This window comes from Oryza brachyantha, chromosome 4 (genome assembly GCF_000231095.2).
Source record: "Oryza brachyantha chromosome 4, ObraRS2, whole genome shotgun sequence".
Taxonomy (NCBI): Eukaryota; Viridiplantae; Streptophyta; class Magnoliopsida; order Poales; family Poaceae; genus Oryza; species Oryza brachyantha.
This window is the reverse complement of record NC_023166.2, coordinates 2,855,525-2,874,886: the sequence shown is the minus strand read 5'-3', so window position 1 is coordinate 2,874,886 and position 19,362 is coordinate 2,855,525. Positions and strand designations below refer to the sequence as shown.

Here is a 19,362-nt window from a genome sequence, read left to right as displayed (position 1 = left end):
TAGTCGACTAAGCTAAAAAAAAAAGCAGTCACCTGATGAGTAGGCGGTGTCCCGCGGCGGTGTGTTCTGAAATTTTGCAGTAGGTTACGTTTTTTCGACAGGTCGAACTGTACAATTGGCTTAAAACGTTTTTCTCGTTCGGTATCCCGGGTTTAGTGGTTTCAGCCCAACCCAAGAACAGATATAATGCTGGGGACGAGCCAACCAAAATTTTGATGTTTTGGACCGTCTCAAAAGCTACCGGAATGAACCGTGAACCTAGTTTAAAAACAAACCATAAGGAATGGAGCATAAGGAGACGTTTGATTCCATTTAGAATTATCGTGTCATAGATTATTGAGCCAAAATACTATTAGCTAAATCATTATAAGTTGCGCTACAGTAATCTGAGTTGTTTGTCTCTATGGATTGTTGGAGCTCTGGATGTTAAGGTGGGTAATTTCTTGGAAGTATTCAACAGTAGTGGGTCTTTACCCACGCATTAATAATAATAATAAAAAAGATACCAAGGAGCTTATACGTTGTTTAGCACAAGATTTGGATAAATTTTTTAAAATTTGGACCACAGATAAATTCTTAAATGCTTAATTCAATAACAATACAAATGATACACATGTATTCTCCTTGAAAAATACTATTATGAATATTGTAAACTCATTAGATTTTATAAATTTATTATCACACAAAATTGCTTGTTAGAATTTTAGATGTTTGACCAAATCTTGCTCTAAACGATAAATATTTTTGACCGAAGGGAGTATAATATGTTCTCACACTAATCTATTTGTTTTTTGTACATTACTATTAAATGCTTAATTCAAATAGAACACAAATGATACACATGTATTCTCCTTAAAAAATACTATCATAATATCGTAAACTCATTAGATTTTATAAATTTATTATAACACAAAATCTTGTTCTAAAAGATAAATATTTTGGACCGAATGGAGTATTATATGTTCTCACAATAATCTATTTGTTTGTTTTAGATTACTTTTAATGATCTGCATTTCAATTATCCTAAGCGACAACAAACACGGCTAAGTACAAAATCCCATTATCATACATTTTCGTGCTGAAAACATTACCTAGCTGTGTGAAATCTCGGTCAGCAAGGGCTCAACCCTTCATTGATTTGTTAAATAGGCTTAATGTTCCGGTATGTGTCATCTTATTTATATAGCCAATCTATTCTGTGCCAGTGAGTTTGTCTCAGTTCAATTACTTGCCATTGACATCGTCACATTGATGTGCGAGAGGTTCAAAAATAAATATGAAATTTTACATGTAGCCTTTTATATGATGTGGAAGTTTATGTATTGGTTTCATGATTTTGTACTTTAATTTTCTGTAGAAAATAATTTATGAGTTATATGAAACATAATATATAACTTTTTCAAATATTTTTAAGTATATACACAGACCAGATCATCTTATTTTAAGATGAAGTACATTTCAAGGGACCACATTTTCATCTTTGCTCTAGGTCTCGGGAACATTATAGCACTGGCCCTGCTTAATTCCATGTCATGCAAGGAAGCTATGTAAAAAATTTCATAATTTTTTAAACTTGTAACGGTACTAATCAATTATTAGCCTTGCAGTTGCAGGTATATGAGGTATTTTGGGTAATATTCGGTACAATACTTTGGTCAATATAGAAATTAGTTGGTATATTATAGAAAGTAGCACTGTCAATGGCTAATCATTAAACCCTAGCAAAATCAATGGCATTAAGTAGATTCTCTATTGTTTTTATGTATGCAATATATACCGGATAGCAGAGTATAGAAAATCAGAAGCTATAATGTCCTTCCTTTTATAATATGTATGTGTCATAGTCGTGGACATGACATACTCTATCATCATGAAAGTACATACTGTAACATCGTGAGTTTTGCCCTAACCCATTAAATCGTTTTCCTAAATCGAATTACATGAAAACGCGTTGGTTTAGCCGAGAGTTAATTAATCAAAAGAAAATTATTTAATTGATTCATCCAAAAGTTCATGAGTATGTAGTTTTGTATTTCGTTGTATCGAAAATGATTAAATGATCATACAATTAAATTTTTAGAAGAATCGGTTTAAAAATTCCCTGAACAAAGGTCATTCAAATTTTACAAGACTCCGAAATGCTATGCAAGGTATATATCCGGATTCTACCTTTCTTCAATTTGGTCTATAGTCCCTTAGAGACACCTTGACTTGTTGCACAACGCAAGCTGTTGAGATATAGCAGCCTGAAGAAGCACAGCACCGAGCTTGAATCGCAGTGCTCCCGGCTGACGGCCTCAAAAGCGGTCCTAGACATCGAGTGCCTGACCTTGTGTTAGGTAAGCGTTCCTGACCTTGTGTCCGCTCCGAGGTGCGTTTGGTCGTCTTTAGCAAAGGTGCGACAAAGCACTCGGGTTGTGATGTCTTATCTCGAGGCCCTACTCAAAGCGGTCGAGGCTACCCGAGACCAGTTTGCTTCTGCAACCCTAACTGCCTTTGGGTCCCTGGAGTCCATGGTGACCAGCTCAACCTCCTCACCGGCCAAGGAAATCCTTGAGAAGCTAGAAGAGGTACCCAGGCGAGTGACCGAGGAAATGAGGGACTCAGTGAAGGTCGTGGCTTGCCCATAAGACTTCACCATAATGAAGTCTCTTTAGCCCCGGCTAGATCTCTCGGCCATGGTCGAGAGGTTTGCATCGGATTGTGACTCGGAGAAGGCCCTGCCACTGATCAAGGAGGCTCAAGCTGGCGCGGACTCCATAGTTCAGACTCTTGACCTGTAGATAGGAAATGTAGTCATTAGCAGTAATCTGTTCTTTGTAAGAGTCTTGTTTTTACTACAATGTAATTTTTTTGCTTTGCTATTACTTTAAGCATTTTTCCTGATTTTGATTTCATAATATGCAATGAGCTATGAAAACTCATGCTGTGTACCCATCCTAACATCCCTCGAGTAGATTTAGCTAGTGCGGAGCATATCGTATTTCTAGTTCGGTCCGGTAAGTAGGGCATAGTAATGAAGCCTTGGACTTTATTCAGATATTGATCTCACGATCAAATAAAGATGTTTTAAGCAATAGACTTTATTATGAGAGCCATAAGGCATAGTATAGTATAGCCCTCGGCTGGTTTGCTAAGGGTGAAACTGCTCGGCATAGACAGTTGAAGGTTGGTGAAAGAAATTATTTATATAAGTTGGACTAAGTATGAAAGGGACATAGTTGTTCTTTGGTAGTCTAAACTTTGCGTAGGACTAAATTGCTAACCAGGAATGCTCGACCTTACACATTACGATTATGATATCGACGCAAACCCTACAAATAACGTGATGCCTGAATTGTTCTGATATACCTTGCTTCTGCAAGTTGGTCTAGGTTGTCTTACATTGCCAAGTTAGTTGTAGACTCATTGTAGTTGTGTATGCTGAATGATTTGTGTTCAATTTACCTCTGTAGACCAGGAAGAAAGGTCACTTGCCCGTAGCCCGACTTACGGATGTACGAAGAGCTCATAGCACTAGAGGCAATTGTTATACCCATCGCCTGGTGTAAGGTTCTAGTCGGTCGAACACTTCGTTTTTATTCCTTTGCAGATCATTCAATTTGCTCTTTCAACTTGTCCACTGCTTCGTGGGTTGGTCACCGAAGCGTAGCAGATCTTGATTCCACACTCCTCACAGAAATCCTAAAAGACTCCACTGATGAATTGCCTACCGTTTTCCGTGATGATACGGTTTGGTGTGTTGAATCGGTATATAATGTTCTGTATGAAGTCCCTCGCATGTGCAGTGTCGATGGTTGCAACTGGCTTGGCTTCAATCTGAAAGTGCATCTAGCCCCTAAATGAAGTTTTGAATGATTAATAACAATGCTAGACAAGCATGTGTGCACTAATAACTTGTGATTGCAGAGAAGATAGGGATCAATTCATTTAAAGGAATACGCGATCCAGTTTGAAGCATATGTGACCCAAAGCAAAGTTTTCTATGGAGTTGAAGGCATTCGAAGGCAGAATTCTTTTTCGTTTTTGAGTCATAGGAACTCCGTACTATAAAGAAGGGTCACTAGAAGCTGTGCATGCATCCAAGAGTAGTTAGGGTTGAGTCCGAGTTGAGTTGGAGGCTTGTCGCTATTTTCCTGCGAAGCAGGTACAGGACAGTCCGATGGCAGGATGGTCCGGACCTTGGTCCGTTCCCTGATCAAGCTGAGTGAGTTAAGTGCTGGCCGGACGGTCCGGTCCCTTGCCCGGACAGTCCGGCTAGGTTTCTTTTCCAACGGCTAAGTGACGTCTGTTAGCCTATGTAAGAGCCCCTTTGATTCTAGCCGTTGGTGATGCTTTCTCATCGATTTCACTGGTTCCTAGGACTAACCTAGCACCTCTCAAGCCTCCCCACTAACCCAAAGCACTTCCTAGAGAGATTAATCCGTGAATCATGTCTTACAGAGAGTGTTTAGGGTAGTGAGTGATTGAGTGATAGTTCTTGGGTGAAGATGGATGCATGCGGAGTTAAAGGTGGCCTATTAATCTTGGAGATTGATCTCCTAGACGGATAGGCGTCGTCCGCGAGCCTCCGATTCTTATGGATCACCCGGGAGCAAGTTATGAAGGTTGGTGCCTAACCTCCGCAAGGAAATAGGTAAGATTGATAGTGGATTCTTGTGTTTCTTCATAGAGGGCTGCAGGGTAGAGCGGATTGCAACCTAGGGCTGGGCGAGCTGCTGTGATCTTGACCTTGGTGGTCGATCAAGGGCTTGCTAGTCCTTATGTGTGGATCTGAAGACTCATGTTGGTCTTGTGGGAGGAAGCCAAGAGAGGGAAAGTATTGAGAGAGATCCTGCTCGTAGGAGTGCCTCAATGGAGAGTAGGACCGAAAGATCCAAACTTCGGGACAAATCTCTCGTGTCTTTGTTCTTGTGATTTCTGTGTTTTTTCTATTCCTGCGATCTTTCTGCATTTATTCTCTGCACACGATCACTTCACGTTCCCAAGAACCTCACTGAAAAAGGAGATTGTCAAGTCTGCATTTTTCACTGACCGGACGGTCCGGTGTTCTAACCAGGACGATCCAGCTAGAGCTCTCGGCCCAACCCGAGAGTGACGACCGGACGATCCAGCCATAGGCTCGGACGGTCCAGCCCCTACTAACCGCTGCTGTTTCGAAGAAATTTTCAGGACACCTATTCACCCCCTCTAGGTTGTCTCCCTAGGACTTCACAATACATTTGGTAAATTTGTCGATAGTAACGAACATATGTGTGAAGCCTCCAGAAAATCGCTTGAATGGCCCAATGATGTCGAGCCTACAGATACCAAATGACCAAGAGATTGGGAACGTCTGTAGCTCTTGAGTCAACACAGTTGTCTACCTTGCAAAGAATTGACATCCTTCGCATTTTCTGACCAGTCCGTAGGCATCGGAGACAGTGGTCAGCCAGAGGAAACCCTGTTTGTGGACTTTTCTGACAAGTGTCTTCGTAGAAGTGTGGTTACCGAATAGTCTCGAGTGTACCGATTGTAGAGTTTTCTTGCCCTCTTCTGCATCTGAGACAAAATAGCAAAATAGCAATAGCATCGGTGTCGAACTCGCTCATCCTCTACCTTGTCGGTCGGGAGCTCTTCCTCTATCAAGAATTTAATATAGGAGACTCGCCAGTCCTTCGTAAGGGTTGCGAATATGTAGTTTCATCGTTGGTTGTGCATCTATTTTGCCTTCTGTAGTTGCTTTGCTTTTATCACACGGCTTCTTGTCTAGCTTAGTATTTTTCTTAAATGTTGGCTCCATCAATTGTTCCATGAAGATGTCGGTTAGGAACTCGAGATGCTTGGACCCAAGATTGGATGTCAAACGACATGAATCGGCTTGAGTCCGTCAAATTTACTCTCCAACATATGGACTTCATGGCAATAGGCTTGCATGTTGTCATCCACACAAGTCCACTCGTTTATGACTTGGTTGACCACAAGTTGTGAGTCTCTACGAACGAACAGCCATCTGATCCCAAGGGACACAACCAACCATAGCCCATGGAGTAATGTTTTGTACTCAGCAACGTTGTGTGGAGTGGGAAGTAAATTTGATTGATGTATTTGAATTTTTCGCGCACTAGAGATATTAGAACCAATGCTGCCCTAGCCCCTGACATTCATAAACGTCCATCAAAGTACAATATCTAATGGACGATCTCTTTTGGCAAAGTCTCTAGTGGAATGTCGACCCACTCGGCTAGTAAGTCAGCCAACTTATGATTTGATTACAATGCGAGCATTGAAAGTGATTCTGTAAGTCATCATCTCAATATCCCATTTTTGCAATATGTCCTTGGACCTCTTTATTGTGGAGGATATATCGCCGAGTGGATAGGAGGTGATGACCGAGACGACGTGAGCTTGGAAGTAGTGTACCAACTTTCTGAAAGTGATGAGCACACCACATAGCAGCTTCTGAACTTGATGGTACGTGAGCTTGGACTCAGCAAGTACCTTGTTGACGAAGTAGATAGGTCGCTGCACCACCTGAGTGTATCCTTCCTCTTCCCTCTCAACCACCAAAACAGTGTCGATGACTTTTTTACTAGGCGAGACGTACTGGTGGTGATGCTAACACTAGTAGGAAGGTCAAATACTTCTTGAAGTCTTTGAATGGTTCTTGGGCTTCTGAAGTCCATGAAAAAGTGGTTGTTTTTCTTCAATAGCTCGAAGAAGGGCATACTGTGCATGCTTAGTCAAAAGACGAATCAGCTAAGTGTGGTCGTGCATCCAGCTAGCTTCTGGACTTGCGTGAGTACACTCAGTGGCTTCATGTTGACTATGGCTTCAATCTTCTCTCCGTTGGCCTCGATGCCCTTGTGGAACATGATGAAACCGAGTAGTATGCTAGAGGAAATGCCAAATATACACTTCTTGGGATTTAAATTCATCCGGTAGCCTCCAAGGTTATCAAATGATTCATGTAAGTTGGCCATGAGGTCCTCCTTTTTCTTGATCTTGATCACCATGTCATCGACATATGTCTCCTTGTTGCGCCCGATCTATGAGTGAAGGCAACCCTGGATAGTTCTTTGATAGGTTGTTCTAGCATTTTTTTAGAAAGAATGGCATCGCGGTGTAACAATACACTCTAAATGGTGTAAAGAAGGAGGTTTTCATCTGATCTTCAACCTTCAAGCTGATTTGATGGTCACCTGAGTAGCAATCCAAGAAAGTGAGTAGTTAGTAGCTGGCCATTGAGTCAACAACTTGGTCGATACGTGGGAGACCAAATGGATTCTTAGGGCATACCTTGTTTAGGTCCATATAATCTACACACATGCGTTATTTGTTGTTTTTCTTCCCGACTAGAACTGAGTTCACCAGCCAGTCAGGATATTTGACCTCTTTGATGCAGCCTGCCGTGAAGAGTTTGGTTAGCTCTTCTTTCATTGCGTCTTTTCTGTGTTGGGCGAATCGTCGTACTCTCTGCTTGATCGGTTTTGCGTCGGGTTTTACATTCAAAGAGTGTTCAATCACTTCCCTCAGAACACCTAGCATATCAGATGATTTCCATCAAAAAAATAGATGTATTATATATTTTGTAGGAATGTGATTAGTGCCAGTTACTATTTGGGATATAGCCAAGCTCCTATGAATGTAGTTCTCGGTTTGCATGACTTAAGATGCCTAAGAAAATGACCAGTACCACCAAATGAACGAGCAGACAATGTATTTTTTGCATTGATTGCATTTAGCAGAAACACAAACCTTCAAGCCATTGCGAGATTCAAAGCGTTCTTCGAAATCATCCCATACCTTAGACGACGGGCCGAGCTACCTTGTTGTGTGCTGTGTCTTGCCTCAATCGGGCATTGACTATCGTTGGACCATGGCAAGCCGTGGCGACCCACCGTGGTGAACTATTTCTTATTGGGCCATGCCGGCTCTACGTGCCGGCCCTACGCGTTGTAGAGCCTGTTATTGCCCAACTGTGAGGCTGGCGCCTCTACTAAGAGAGGACACGACTGGTTCAAAGTCTTCTTCCAAGCCTCGTATGATATAAGATATAGTGTCATCATCATCAATAATTTTTCCAAACATCACCATCTCATCTACGAGTGCTCGGATCTTGCCCTCATAAGTGGTAAATAACATGTCGCCCATCTTGATTGTAGGAAGAGAAAGGCGTGTGTTGATGAAGCGTGACCATGTCATCGAATAGAAGATCTCCTCCGTCAACCTCCATGCATCAGCTGCTGTTTTGCTAGCTGTGATGAAGTCTTCTAGGCATGTTCCACGAATCACTGCCAGGATTTGCGCTCTCCATAGTGCATGACTGGATTTGTTCAGTTTCTCTGAAATCGCTTACCTACTGGGGATTTCCTGAGGATTTTTGGTGGAGCTAGCCATGGTGACGCTCTTAGGGCCTGTTTGGGGCAGCTTCTCCCAGCTAGAGTTTTTTCCAAAAATTGTAGCTAATAGAAGCTGCCCCAAACGGTTAACAACTTCTAAGAATCTGTAGTTATAGATTTTGGAAAATAAACTAAGTCAGAAGCTGGAGAAGCTGAATTTCTTAGCTTTTCCAGATTCTTAGAAGTCGGGTACCAAACTGTTTCTCATAATCTAAATCTCTCCTAAACAGACTGTTAGCTTCGCTCACAGGAAGCGTTATCACCTCCAGAAGGAGACCGTGTATTGTATAGGTCCGTCTAGTAATCAAATGTTTGAAAATTTTAATTCCATCAATCAAATCTAGTCATTGCCGTTGGATGATAATCTAAAGGCGTGCACGTAAGTCAAAAGGCTCATATACACCCTCCATATTTGATGGAAGTAGCTTATTATAATCCAGAGCCCAGCTTATTATAATCTGATAAGCTCATTTAGGTGAGCTTTTTCTAGCTTATTGGGTAAAAAATTACCCATCATGCCACCCCACTTACTCTTTAGATTTGCAAACCCAATAATCTAGGCTCTAATACTCGGAAAGAAACAACTCATAGCTTATTCTACTACAGATTATAACAATCTAGCTTATAATAATTTGACTCAATAATCTAGATTATAATAATCTTAAGCCGAAAGAAACAAGGCCTAAGTCAGAAGCTGGAGAAGCTGAATTTCTTAGCTTTTTCAGATTCTTAGAAGTCAGGTACCAAATTGTTTCTCATAATCTAAATCTCTGCTAAACAGACTGTTAGCTTCGCTCACAGGAAGCGTTATCACCTCCAGTAGGAGACCGTGTATTGTATGGGTCCGTCTAATAATCAAATGTTTGAAAATTTTCATTCCATCAATCAAATCTAATCATTACCGTTGGATGATAATCTAAAGACATGGCACGTAAGTCATAAGGCTCATATACGCCATCCGTATTTGATGGAAGAAAAAAAATCGTAATGTATTTATAGGAGACGAGAACAGCCCCGGCCGTGACTTACAGGCGTGCGCGTATACGACGCGTGTAGATAGGATCAACTCATCATACCTCAACCAATTAATGTATATCTGTATATCTAAAACTTAGATGAGAACTTGGCAAGCTCAGCGACAAAGGCATCGACATGCTCCTCCTTGACACACCGAGAGAGCACGCTGGCCCCATCCTTCGTCGCGCACGGCAGGCACGCCACGCAGCTCGGCGCCGACGACGGATCCACGTGGCACATCACCCGCGCCGGCGTTCCGCCGCCGAAGTCCGCCTCGCCGAAACCGAGGTTCCGCCAGCTCAGCACGTAGAACGAGCTGTACCCGAACAGCGCGCCGTCGGCCAGCTGCTCCGCGCTCACGCCGCCGTCTCCTTTTTCCTCCCCGGCCGGGGCGATGAACTGGGCCAGGATCTGCTTCTTGGCGCGCTTGATTATCCTGACCACGTCGTTGATGTCGCTGTCGGCCACCACGCGGCTGGTCGGAGCAACCACCTGCGAGGTGATGCAGTTGCTGTAGTAGCCGTCCATGGCACCGACGTGCTTGCGCACGTTCGCCGCGAAGATGAGCGGTGCAGGGGTGTCGGCGGCGCCGGAGTCGTCAGACATGACGGCCCGAGTCCGGCACTGCCATAGCACGGCGGTGACTGCCTCGAAGACGGTGCAGGCCTCGTCGTCGGGGTTACCGGCGCGGTACTCTGCTTTTATGCGGTCGATGCAGCTCGACGGCACGGTGATGTCCAGGTAGACGAAGTCCTTGTGTTCTTGGCTCACCACGCCCTTCTCCAACGCAGTGACCAGCGGCGGGAGCTCCGGCAGCGGCGGTGTGTCGCCGCAGCACACCGGAGGCACTGACGGCCGCGGCAGCCCACGCGCGAGGTCGCCGACGCCCTGCAGGAACTGCGCTATCCCCGTGCCGTCGGCGACGACGTGGTTCCACGTTGTCCCGACGACGAACCCGCCGCAGGAGAACACGGTGACCTGCATGAGCAGCAACGGGTCGGCCTCCCGGCAGTGCCCGGCGGCGTAGTCGACGGCGAGCTCCCGCAGCAGCGCCGCGAAAGGCTGGTCGAAGAGGCCGACGTCGGCCAGGGCGCAGCTGGCCCTGGCAGCCACGAACTCGACGCCCTCGCCGGTGCACGCGATGCGGATCTCGTCGCCGGCGCCGACGACGGCGCGGCCGGCGATAGGCGGGTAGTGGACCAGAGCTCGCGACAGCGCCTTCCGTATGGTTTCGGCAGGCTCGCGGATGGCTTGGGTGAAGATGGCGAACGATGTGAAAGGGCTGAAGGCGAGCGGCTTGTCGAAGGAGGAGACGTCGATGGTCCGGACGCCGGCGGCCGGCGGCGTCGTCCTCTGGTCGGGCTCGATCGCCGGTCCGACGAGCAAAGGGGAAGACTTGGTCACAGCCATTCTCACCATATCACGACGAGTCAACTGCGTGCAGTGTGTGAGTGCGTGTGACATTCTGGCAGCCATAGGGCAACTTTAGTGGTCTGACTTTTCTGAAGTTTCTTTTTACATGGAATATTTGGATGCTAATTAGAAGTATTAAATATATACTGATAACAAAACTAATTTTATAAATAAAGGTTATTTCATTAGAGAAATTTTTTAAGCCTAATTAAGCCACGATTAGCAAATGTTTACTGTAGCATCCTATTCGTTAATCATAAACTAATTAGACTCAATAGATTTATCTCGCGAAATAGTCTAAAGTATGTGGTGAGTTTTATTAATAGTCTATATTTAATACTTCTAATTAGTATTCAATCATTCAATGTGACAGCGATAAAAAAAGCATATAGGAAACAAACATGCCCTTAGTTCTTTAAAATTTGCTACGGAGGACACGTCAGCCACGAACATCAGTGCTCAATATTGCTCTAATGTATAAAATCTTATAGCACATGCTAAGATGGGTCCCGTGGATTATAGAAATATTTTATGAATAGATTTGTAGTACAGCAGTAATATTAATTCTCTAATAAAAAGTCCTTGCACCGGACGCTAGAAAAAGCTTCAGCTGCTTTAAAATTTCATGCTAGCACCTTTGCTCTAGCACCTTCTTAGCATTCACCTTCTATCGATCCCTTTTAAAACTGACAAGACGCGGGCTGCTGCTGACACTTCAGACAGTGAAAGCTTGAATGAGATATATTTATGGTTCGTTGTATCTGTCCAGTGATTTATTTTTGCTTACCAAAACTCCGAAATTTGAAATTTATATTGGGATTTTCGTCCAAATTTTTTTAAAAAAATTAAATATGAAAAATGCGACTGGAATTTCTAAACTCCGATCAAACTGTCTAAAAATGGGGGACGACAAAATGCAAGTTTAACGGTCCATCAATTACCTAAATCACTGCTAACAGCAAACAACATTTGGGTTCATAATGTGCATCAAACTACGAGAAAATGTGGGTTGTAAAACTCTTATTAATGGAAACATGTCACCCACCTTAGGATAAATGACTGGGAGACGTTTATTGTTTCAGATCCAATGGATCTGAATTTATTATATTAAACCGGTAGTATGTGTAGTATAAATTTTATAAGGGTAAGTTAGAATAAAAATACATAACTTTGTTATAAACTTCTGTGTTATATAGCATGTTAAAACACATAAATTGATAAATATATCTTACCAAAGTTTTGAATAAAATATTTAATATGCTTATAAAAATATCTAGTTAGATCTAGAATTCACTACACACTACAACTTCTTGATAATTTTGCAAAAGCCCATTCTCTTATCATATCTGTTATTTTCTCGTGATGAAACAATAAATAGGGTGAAATTAAACAAGGGTAAGAGCGAAGGCAAGGTGGAGACGCAGTTGCCTAACAGATCAATCGCAATGTATAGAGCGAGAGAGGAAGTGGCTCACAATAAAGGAGGCATCAAATTGATCATTTACGTGATATTGTCTTCACAATTGCTTTCCCACTGCCTTGATCCACTTGGCTACATCCGTCCCTTATCTAGATAAAGGATTTTCTGTTTTTTCCATTCATCATTATTCCATATTATTCTGACCTTCATACTTCGATCGAGATATTGGATTTAGAATGCCACTCTTTAAAATAAAAAAAAGGAGTAATCAGCGGTGACACGAAAAAAAACGAATCATTTTGTAGCTCATCATTTATTGGCAAAAATAGAAAATGTCAATATGAAGGAGGAGAAAAAAAACAATAGTAATGTGGTCCCGGGCATCTAGCATTCTGCCCGCCCATAATGGTTGGCCATACAATCGTGATTCATAAGTTAGCCATGTGCACCTTTTTGACAGGTGACGACATACACATTCAACCCGATAGCAGTACATTACAATTCAATCTGCTCTAATGCTATGCTTACATACTATACAAGTATTAATTGTATATATGCCAGTGTGCTATGCCAATCTAAATCTTCTAGTCCTTTCTGTATGTTTTTTTCTTCATATATTCAGGAATGGAGGCATACAGATTCTGTATTTGCTTGCTCAGATTTACAGTCAGTACTAACTCGCAAACACACAGGACATTGTGTAAGATTATGACACGCGAACTATTGAATTAGTGTTTTATTTTACCAAAGAATTAGTGTTTATTTTTTTCTGCAGAGAGTTGATGCATGGATAGTGGTATTGTTATGAGCACGTACACTTCCTCACGTGTACTACAATAAGAAAGCAAACGTCAGGGAGTTGATGACGGAACAGTGCTATTGTTTGGAGCATTCCTAAGTAGTTGGCTTTGTACTACGTAGGAATTAGTGCAATGTATGTAACCGGAGTATGCAAGTGATGCAAGGCACTATCTCTCTCTATCTAGACCTATACTAATTGAGCACTTTCTAGTAGCTCTCATGTTAACCACAAAAATCTGGATTGATTAGACGAATTAAAATACCTTAACCGGGCAACATTGTCCTTAGTTATTACTACCTCCATTTCATAATATAAAATATTTGACTTTTTTGTTAGATCATTCATCTTAATTAAAAATTTAGTACAAATATAAAAAATGACAAGTCATGCTTAAAGTTTGTTTTGATAATAAAGTATGTCACAAGCAAAATAAATGATATTTCTATAATTTTTTAAATAAGATAAATGGTCAAACATCGCAAACAAAAAAGTCAAATATTTTATATTATGAAACGGATGGAGTAATATATTTTTTATAATAAGCCCGCTGTTGTATATGTGAATCCATGTTTAACATGGGCTTCAATTTTTAGAACAAAATCAAGTGTGCCATCTCAAAAATTTGTGTTGACCACCAACTCAATCTGTGTCTGTACCTATCTCATCCTCTTGCCACTTAACAATCGGTAATTGTTGACATACTGTTATGTAGATGCATATAATTGGTACTGTGTAGACGATGCAGCGTACCAGACGACGATTGGAGCGTAGGCCTTAATCATGCAGGACATGGGGAACATACCGGTGATTATGGATGGAAAACAAAGTAGCCAGAGTTGAGATTAATTGATTCGTCAGATAAGAAATAAACCGTGTTCGGTTGATTCCTTGATTTTGTTCATCTAAATAAAGTAGGCATTTTTCTGCCCAAAATAAAATAAACCCAAGAGTACAAAATTTGCTCCAACATAAACCAACTATTAGTACTACATTACCATCAAGTAATGACTGACATATATTTGGTATTTTCTCATATCTACTGTTGTCGTGTTGGCAATCTTGGAATTGTAATAACAAGCAATAGCTACCGTAAGCTGATTTCATTCCTTTTTTTTCCATGAACGCAGAGATACATCTCTGCCACCTATTAATTAAGGACAGTATGTGTTTAAAGAACAATATAGCATGTAACAGTCATTTTATATATTACAAAAAATCAATTAATTATTGAATAGGTGACGATTTCACTTAGAAGTTTTGCAATTTTTGATTATAGTGAATTATCCCAAACTATTGGAGATTGAGCTTATCTTTCTTCATCTTCAAAAATCATATTGTGCATGATGACACAAACCCTCGTAATCAAACCAAGTGTCTCTGTGTCCCATAATCAAGCTGATCCTTGAACAATGACGAACCTAAATTGAAGAACCCCGAAAGCTCTTTCAACATCTGTCCTCGCTGCTTCTTGCGTTTCGGCAAAATATTTTTTCTTGTTGCCCATAGAAAGATAGATAGACTTGACGAAAGTAGCCCACAAGGGGTATATACCATCTGCTAGATAATATCCTATAGTGTAATTGTGACCACTAATGGTATAGTTCATATTTGGAGCTCTACACTTTGCCAGGTATAAAAACAGAGGAGACAAGTGAAGCACAGGATGTCATTATGAAACCCCAAGCATTCCAAAAAAACATACCATATCCAAAGGTCGTTTGAAGAAATAACTTTTCAAATGATAGTTTTTCCACGTGCCTCTTGTACTGACCCTGAGATTGTAGTGGAACAATTCTTCCATGCCTGGTGCATACAATCAATGGAGCATAGCATTCTAGGAAAACCATTTTTCTCACCGAGTGCTAGCAATTGTGTCATGTCATCCTCATTAGGATGTCTCAGGTAGTGATCTTCAAATAAATCAGCAACTGCAACAACGAAGTTACGTAGGCTCTAAAGTGCGGTACTCTCACCAATATAAACATACTCATCTATAGCATAAGCAGAAACCCTATATGAGAGCATATAAAAAGTGACAGTAACTTTTTGGAAGCAACTTAACCCAACTACATTGGCCGCATTTCTTTTTTGCATGAAGTAATCATGGTGTGACAATTGCATTTATTATGCGTAGGAGAGGCACTGTGGATGGGGGTGAGAGTGAGAGTGCAGTAGGCGTGGAGCAGGAGGCAAATGAGGTTAGGGCTGGTTCGGCTATTTTGTATGTTGTTATTTGGTCCCACACACCAGTCTTAATTAACGAGTGAAATAGGTATGGGTCTACATGATGATTTACCCTTTAGGTAGTGGATTTAATCAAATAAAAACCCTATGGATATTAAATAGAGACAAACCCAATTCTAAAAGCATCCCAGCAACTCTTTTATCCTATCATCTATTTTAAAAATAGAGTATAGATGGTAAAAATAGTGCTCCAACAGAACATTTATTCTATTCTCTATTTTTAGATATCCTATGTCAGGAGAAAGTACATCTATATTTAGATGTTCTCTCTTCATCATCTAAAACTCAGCTGTCTCCACTTTGATCACTATAAAACATAATAAAATGCATGATAGTATATAGATCAATAAAATATAAGAGACTAGAATATAGATACTCTGATGATCTGTTGTTGAAGCACACAAATATACAGAGGATGTAACTTTCAAGCTAATTTAGAGGAGCTGTTCGAGCACACCCAAACAGATCTCCCCTCGCTCCGGCCGCCGCCGCCGCCATGTTGAAAGCGGAGAGAGAAGGGCGACCACGGGGCCTCCCGGAGGAGCTCGTCGTGTGGGAGATCCTGCTCCACCTCCCCCCCAAGCCGCTCCTCCGCTGCCGCCTGGTCTGCCGCTCCTGGCGCCGCCTCACCTCCACCCGCGCCTTCCTCCACGCCCACCACCGCCGCCAGCGCCCCCTCCCCTTCGTTACCGGCTACGACATCGACCATGGGGGCCCGACCTTCGTCGACTTCCTCGCCCTCGACCGCCGTGACGCCGCCGCCCCCGCCGCGCGGCTCCAGCACGTCGCCAGGTTCAGCGACACCGCCATCTTCGTGAAGGACTCCTGCGATGGCATCCTTGTCCTCTCCGGCCGCCGTCACGATACCTACGCTGTCTGTAACCCGGCCACCCGCCAGTACGGTGGCCTCCCGATGCTTGCTGGGTTCACCTTCATGGGGTTGTACCAGCACCGCCCCACCGGCGAGTACCGGATTCTCGTGGTCCGGAGGACGATGTCTACCTTTGATAACATTTCCTACCACGTTTACACACTGGGCTCCGGCGACATGCCGAGGTGCATTGGGTGGTGGCAGTGGGTGGCAGGCTGCCCACCTGTCCTGTTCAATGGTAGCCTGCATTGGTTCGAGACATTGGGAGACAAGATTCTGGTGTTTGACACTACAGCCGAGTCTTTCCGGTGGATGCGTGCTCCAAATAATAAGATGCAAATTTCTCTTCGAGACTGATGGCACGCTCGGCATTTTCGGTGGTGCGGCGGTTGTCGATATCTGGGTGTTGCAGGATTATGAGAGAGAGGTGTGGTCTCACAAGTACCGGGTTGAGATGCCAGTTCCAGAGATCAGGGGGAAGCTTGATGAGGGTGATAATTGGGAGGTGACTGTTTTTTCGGATGGTGGGCATTTGCTTTTGCTAGTTGAAGGCAAACAATGCCTGCTTTACTTTGATACTGATGGCAAGCTGCTGGCCACTTTCCAACATGATGGTCACACCCCCTGGATGACTGCTGTGATGCTTAAACAAAGCCTTGTTCCACATGCATTCTTTCCATTGCTAGAAGGTTATGCCGTGAATGCTCCACGATTCATCTGAAGTCTGTTGAATCAAGTCGTCTATCTTTTTAACATTTCCTTCTTGTGTGCTTTTGAATTACATATGGTGCAATCTATATGAAGTAGATGAAGTTTTATCACTCAAACTTCTTGGTTGAGGTATGCAGTATTTATACAATTATACTTCTAACCTGAACTAATGGTCGCTGCATAAGCGTTATTTCTCTGCATGAGTCGTTGGTTTGTTCTATCATGTAATGCAAAACCTCGATGAAATTACTATTAATTCTCCATGTTTACAGTCTTTTGGTCTAAGGTGGACAGTACTCATTGGTTAGTGATGAATGATACTGATCTCTGGTTTTGTCTACAAAAATTTGATACTTATCTGAAACCATTATCTTGATGAAATTCACTGTTTGGTACTAGTTGGTCAATGCCCATAAAAGATTTTCAAACTAGTTCGTAGACAATGGTTGATATCTTGAGATATTATACTGCTAAAACTGTCCTACCAAAATACAATACTCCCTCGTTACATATTATAAGATGTTTTGGCCCTACCAGTGCACTGGTAAAATCTAATTATATAGGAATGTTGAGTATCATATGGTTACAGCATTCATGATGGTTTAACCAATCCTGACATTCTGTCATTAGATAATCTTGATTCATTCCACTTCTCCATCCTTAAGCACCAATTTTGTGGCCACAACATAATATTTCAGAGTTATGTTGAACATGCACTCCTAGTAAGCATTGATAGAATGATATCACATCAATTTTGTTCTACAGGTCAAAAGTCAATACTGAACCAGTGAGTTGACATGAGGATGAGCTAAGTCACTTACCTGTTACAATAGAAATTTTCTTGAGAATTAGGACATTAAATTTATAGAAATACGCTAAATTGCTGCAGTATCTTAGAAAACAAAGGTGTACAGATGTGTGTGTGTATGTGTGTGCGCGTGCATATGTTCAGCAATACATTCAAGATGTTCAGAATATGAATTAACCCATTAAGGTTTTCATAAGAAAAAGTGGGGAAACACAAGATGAATGTTTAACTGTTGAGGTTGAGTTTCTTATACTAGTGTTGGAAGTTGTTGCGATGGTGGTGGTGATCGTGGCACAGGGATAAGCAACCATTGAAGAATCAACAAATTCAGTGGCCCCCTTGTCCATGGCTTGAGATGTAGCTTCAGGGATTTTGTAATCCAACATGCCTGGAACATCTTCAGCATGACAAGTACTTTGCCAGTCTTCCATGCTTAAATTCTTGTTTTAACATCACTCAGCTACACACACAGCTGTTTCTGTTTCATGCAAAGGCATAGTCCACGAGCTGTACTCATATCATACTGATCTCCTGGTGCTCATACCATGCTGATATCCTGGTACTCGTATCTTAGTGATCTCCTGCTTAAAGGCAGACTGTCAACCAGCTTGATGATGAACACTGAAGCTACCCCACCCTTCTTTTAATGCTGGAACAGCCATGATGGGGGCATGCTACCTAAGGAGCAGACACGTGCTGCTTTCTGGTTGTTTACTACATGTACTGTATTTTAGTTAACTCTGTATGGTTAAGATCAGAAGTAATCTGAATATGCAAAAAGAATTAAGCTAGATTGCTGCCGAAAACTTCCTGAAGTTGTATCGTCCTAGTTTTGAACTTTTGATATTCTATTAGCTCTTAAGGAATTCAAAAGATAATATTATCGTTTCATAATTTTCACTAATAAACCATTTAGTTCACTGTATTGTTATGCTGAAAAAAAAGCAGCTACTCTAGTTTTTCAGCATATATAATAATGCATATTTTTAATACAATTATGGTGCTCTGGTAAGTTATTCTGATTGGAAGCTCTTTTGATGCCCTTCGCTCTAGTTAGATCATGTTTGTGAACCTCAAAGAGGCCAAGGTGATGCAACAACAATAGTGGAGGTTCAGGCAAGTTATTAATTTGTTCTGTTCGAAATATGACTTGAATTAACTGTAGTGTCACTGTTGGTTTAATGCTTTTGTTTTTGTTTTCAGGTGGATGCACCACTTGTATTATTTGGTGCAACAAACTATCAAGCAATGGGAAATCAGTAGGGCCCTATTCTAATTATAACCTTTGTGCTGGATCCATGATACTCTCATTTGTGTGGTGACTAATAAATCTTTTGGTAACCATATCTGATTGCATGAATATAGATTCTTGATTACATTTCTGTTTAGTTAGCATATTGTTTGTGTCTTGTGTCTTTTGGTAACCAATATGGCATTAGAGCTTTTCTTGTCCATGAATAACATTGTTTATGTTGTAGCTTTCAGATGAAGATATTTTGGATGATTACTCAGAGTCTCAGACATATCACTCATTGAAATAATTCTTTCTGGTACTTCACCAGGGAAATGTAAATAAATTGTGATGTGTGACATTGCTGACTTATGGTGTTTAGCTGACAGATTGAGAAAAATAAACAAATCATAATCTAGATGTAAAACAATTTCCAACTTTCCAATTCAGGATGAAAGTGATCC

The 19,362-nt window shown here is 41.8% G+C and overlaps 2 protein-coding genes across 2 annotated transcripts; one reads left to right on the top strand and one right to left on the bottom strand.

The window, feature by feature from the left end:
- Positions 1–9,329: 9,329 nt before the first annotated feature.
- On the bottom strand, positions 9,330–10,832 carry LOC102702934 (acyl transferase 15-like). The gene has a single exon (XM_006653123.3). The coding sequence runs from the start codon at positions 10,815–10,817 to the stop codon at positions 9,486–9,488; it is 1,332 nt and encodes a 443-aa protein (XP_006653186.3). The 5' UTR covers positions 10,818–10,832; the 3' UTR covers positions 9,330–9,485.
- A 4,864-nt stretch (positions 10,833–15,696) lies between these two features.
- Positions 15,697–17,570, top strand: LOC102702653 (F-box protein At3g57580-like). Its single transcript, XM_015836386.2, is given in 2 exon segments — positions 15,697–16,483; positions 16,485–17,570. Coding segments are annotated over 2 exon segments (1,095 nt in total). The 5' UTR covers positions 15,697–15,773; the 3' UTR covers positions 16,870–17,570.
- The last annotated feature ends 1,792 nt before the right edge of the window (positions 17,571–19,362 follow it).

Bases quoted from the DNA above. Each gene is read 5' to 3' on its own strand.
- LOC102702934 (XM_006653123.3), bottom strand. From the start codon at position 10,817: ATGGTGAGAATGGCTGTGACCAAGTCTTCCCCTTTGCTCGTCGGACCG.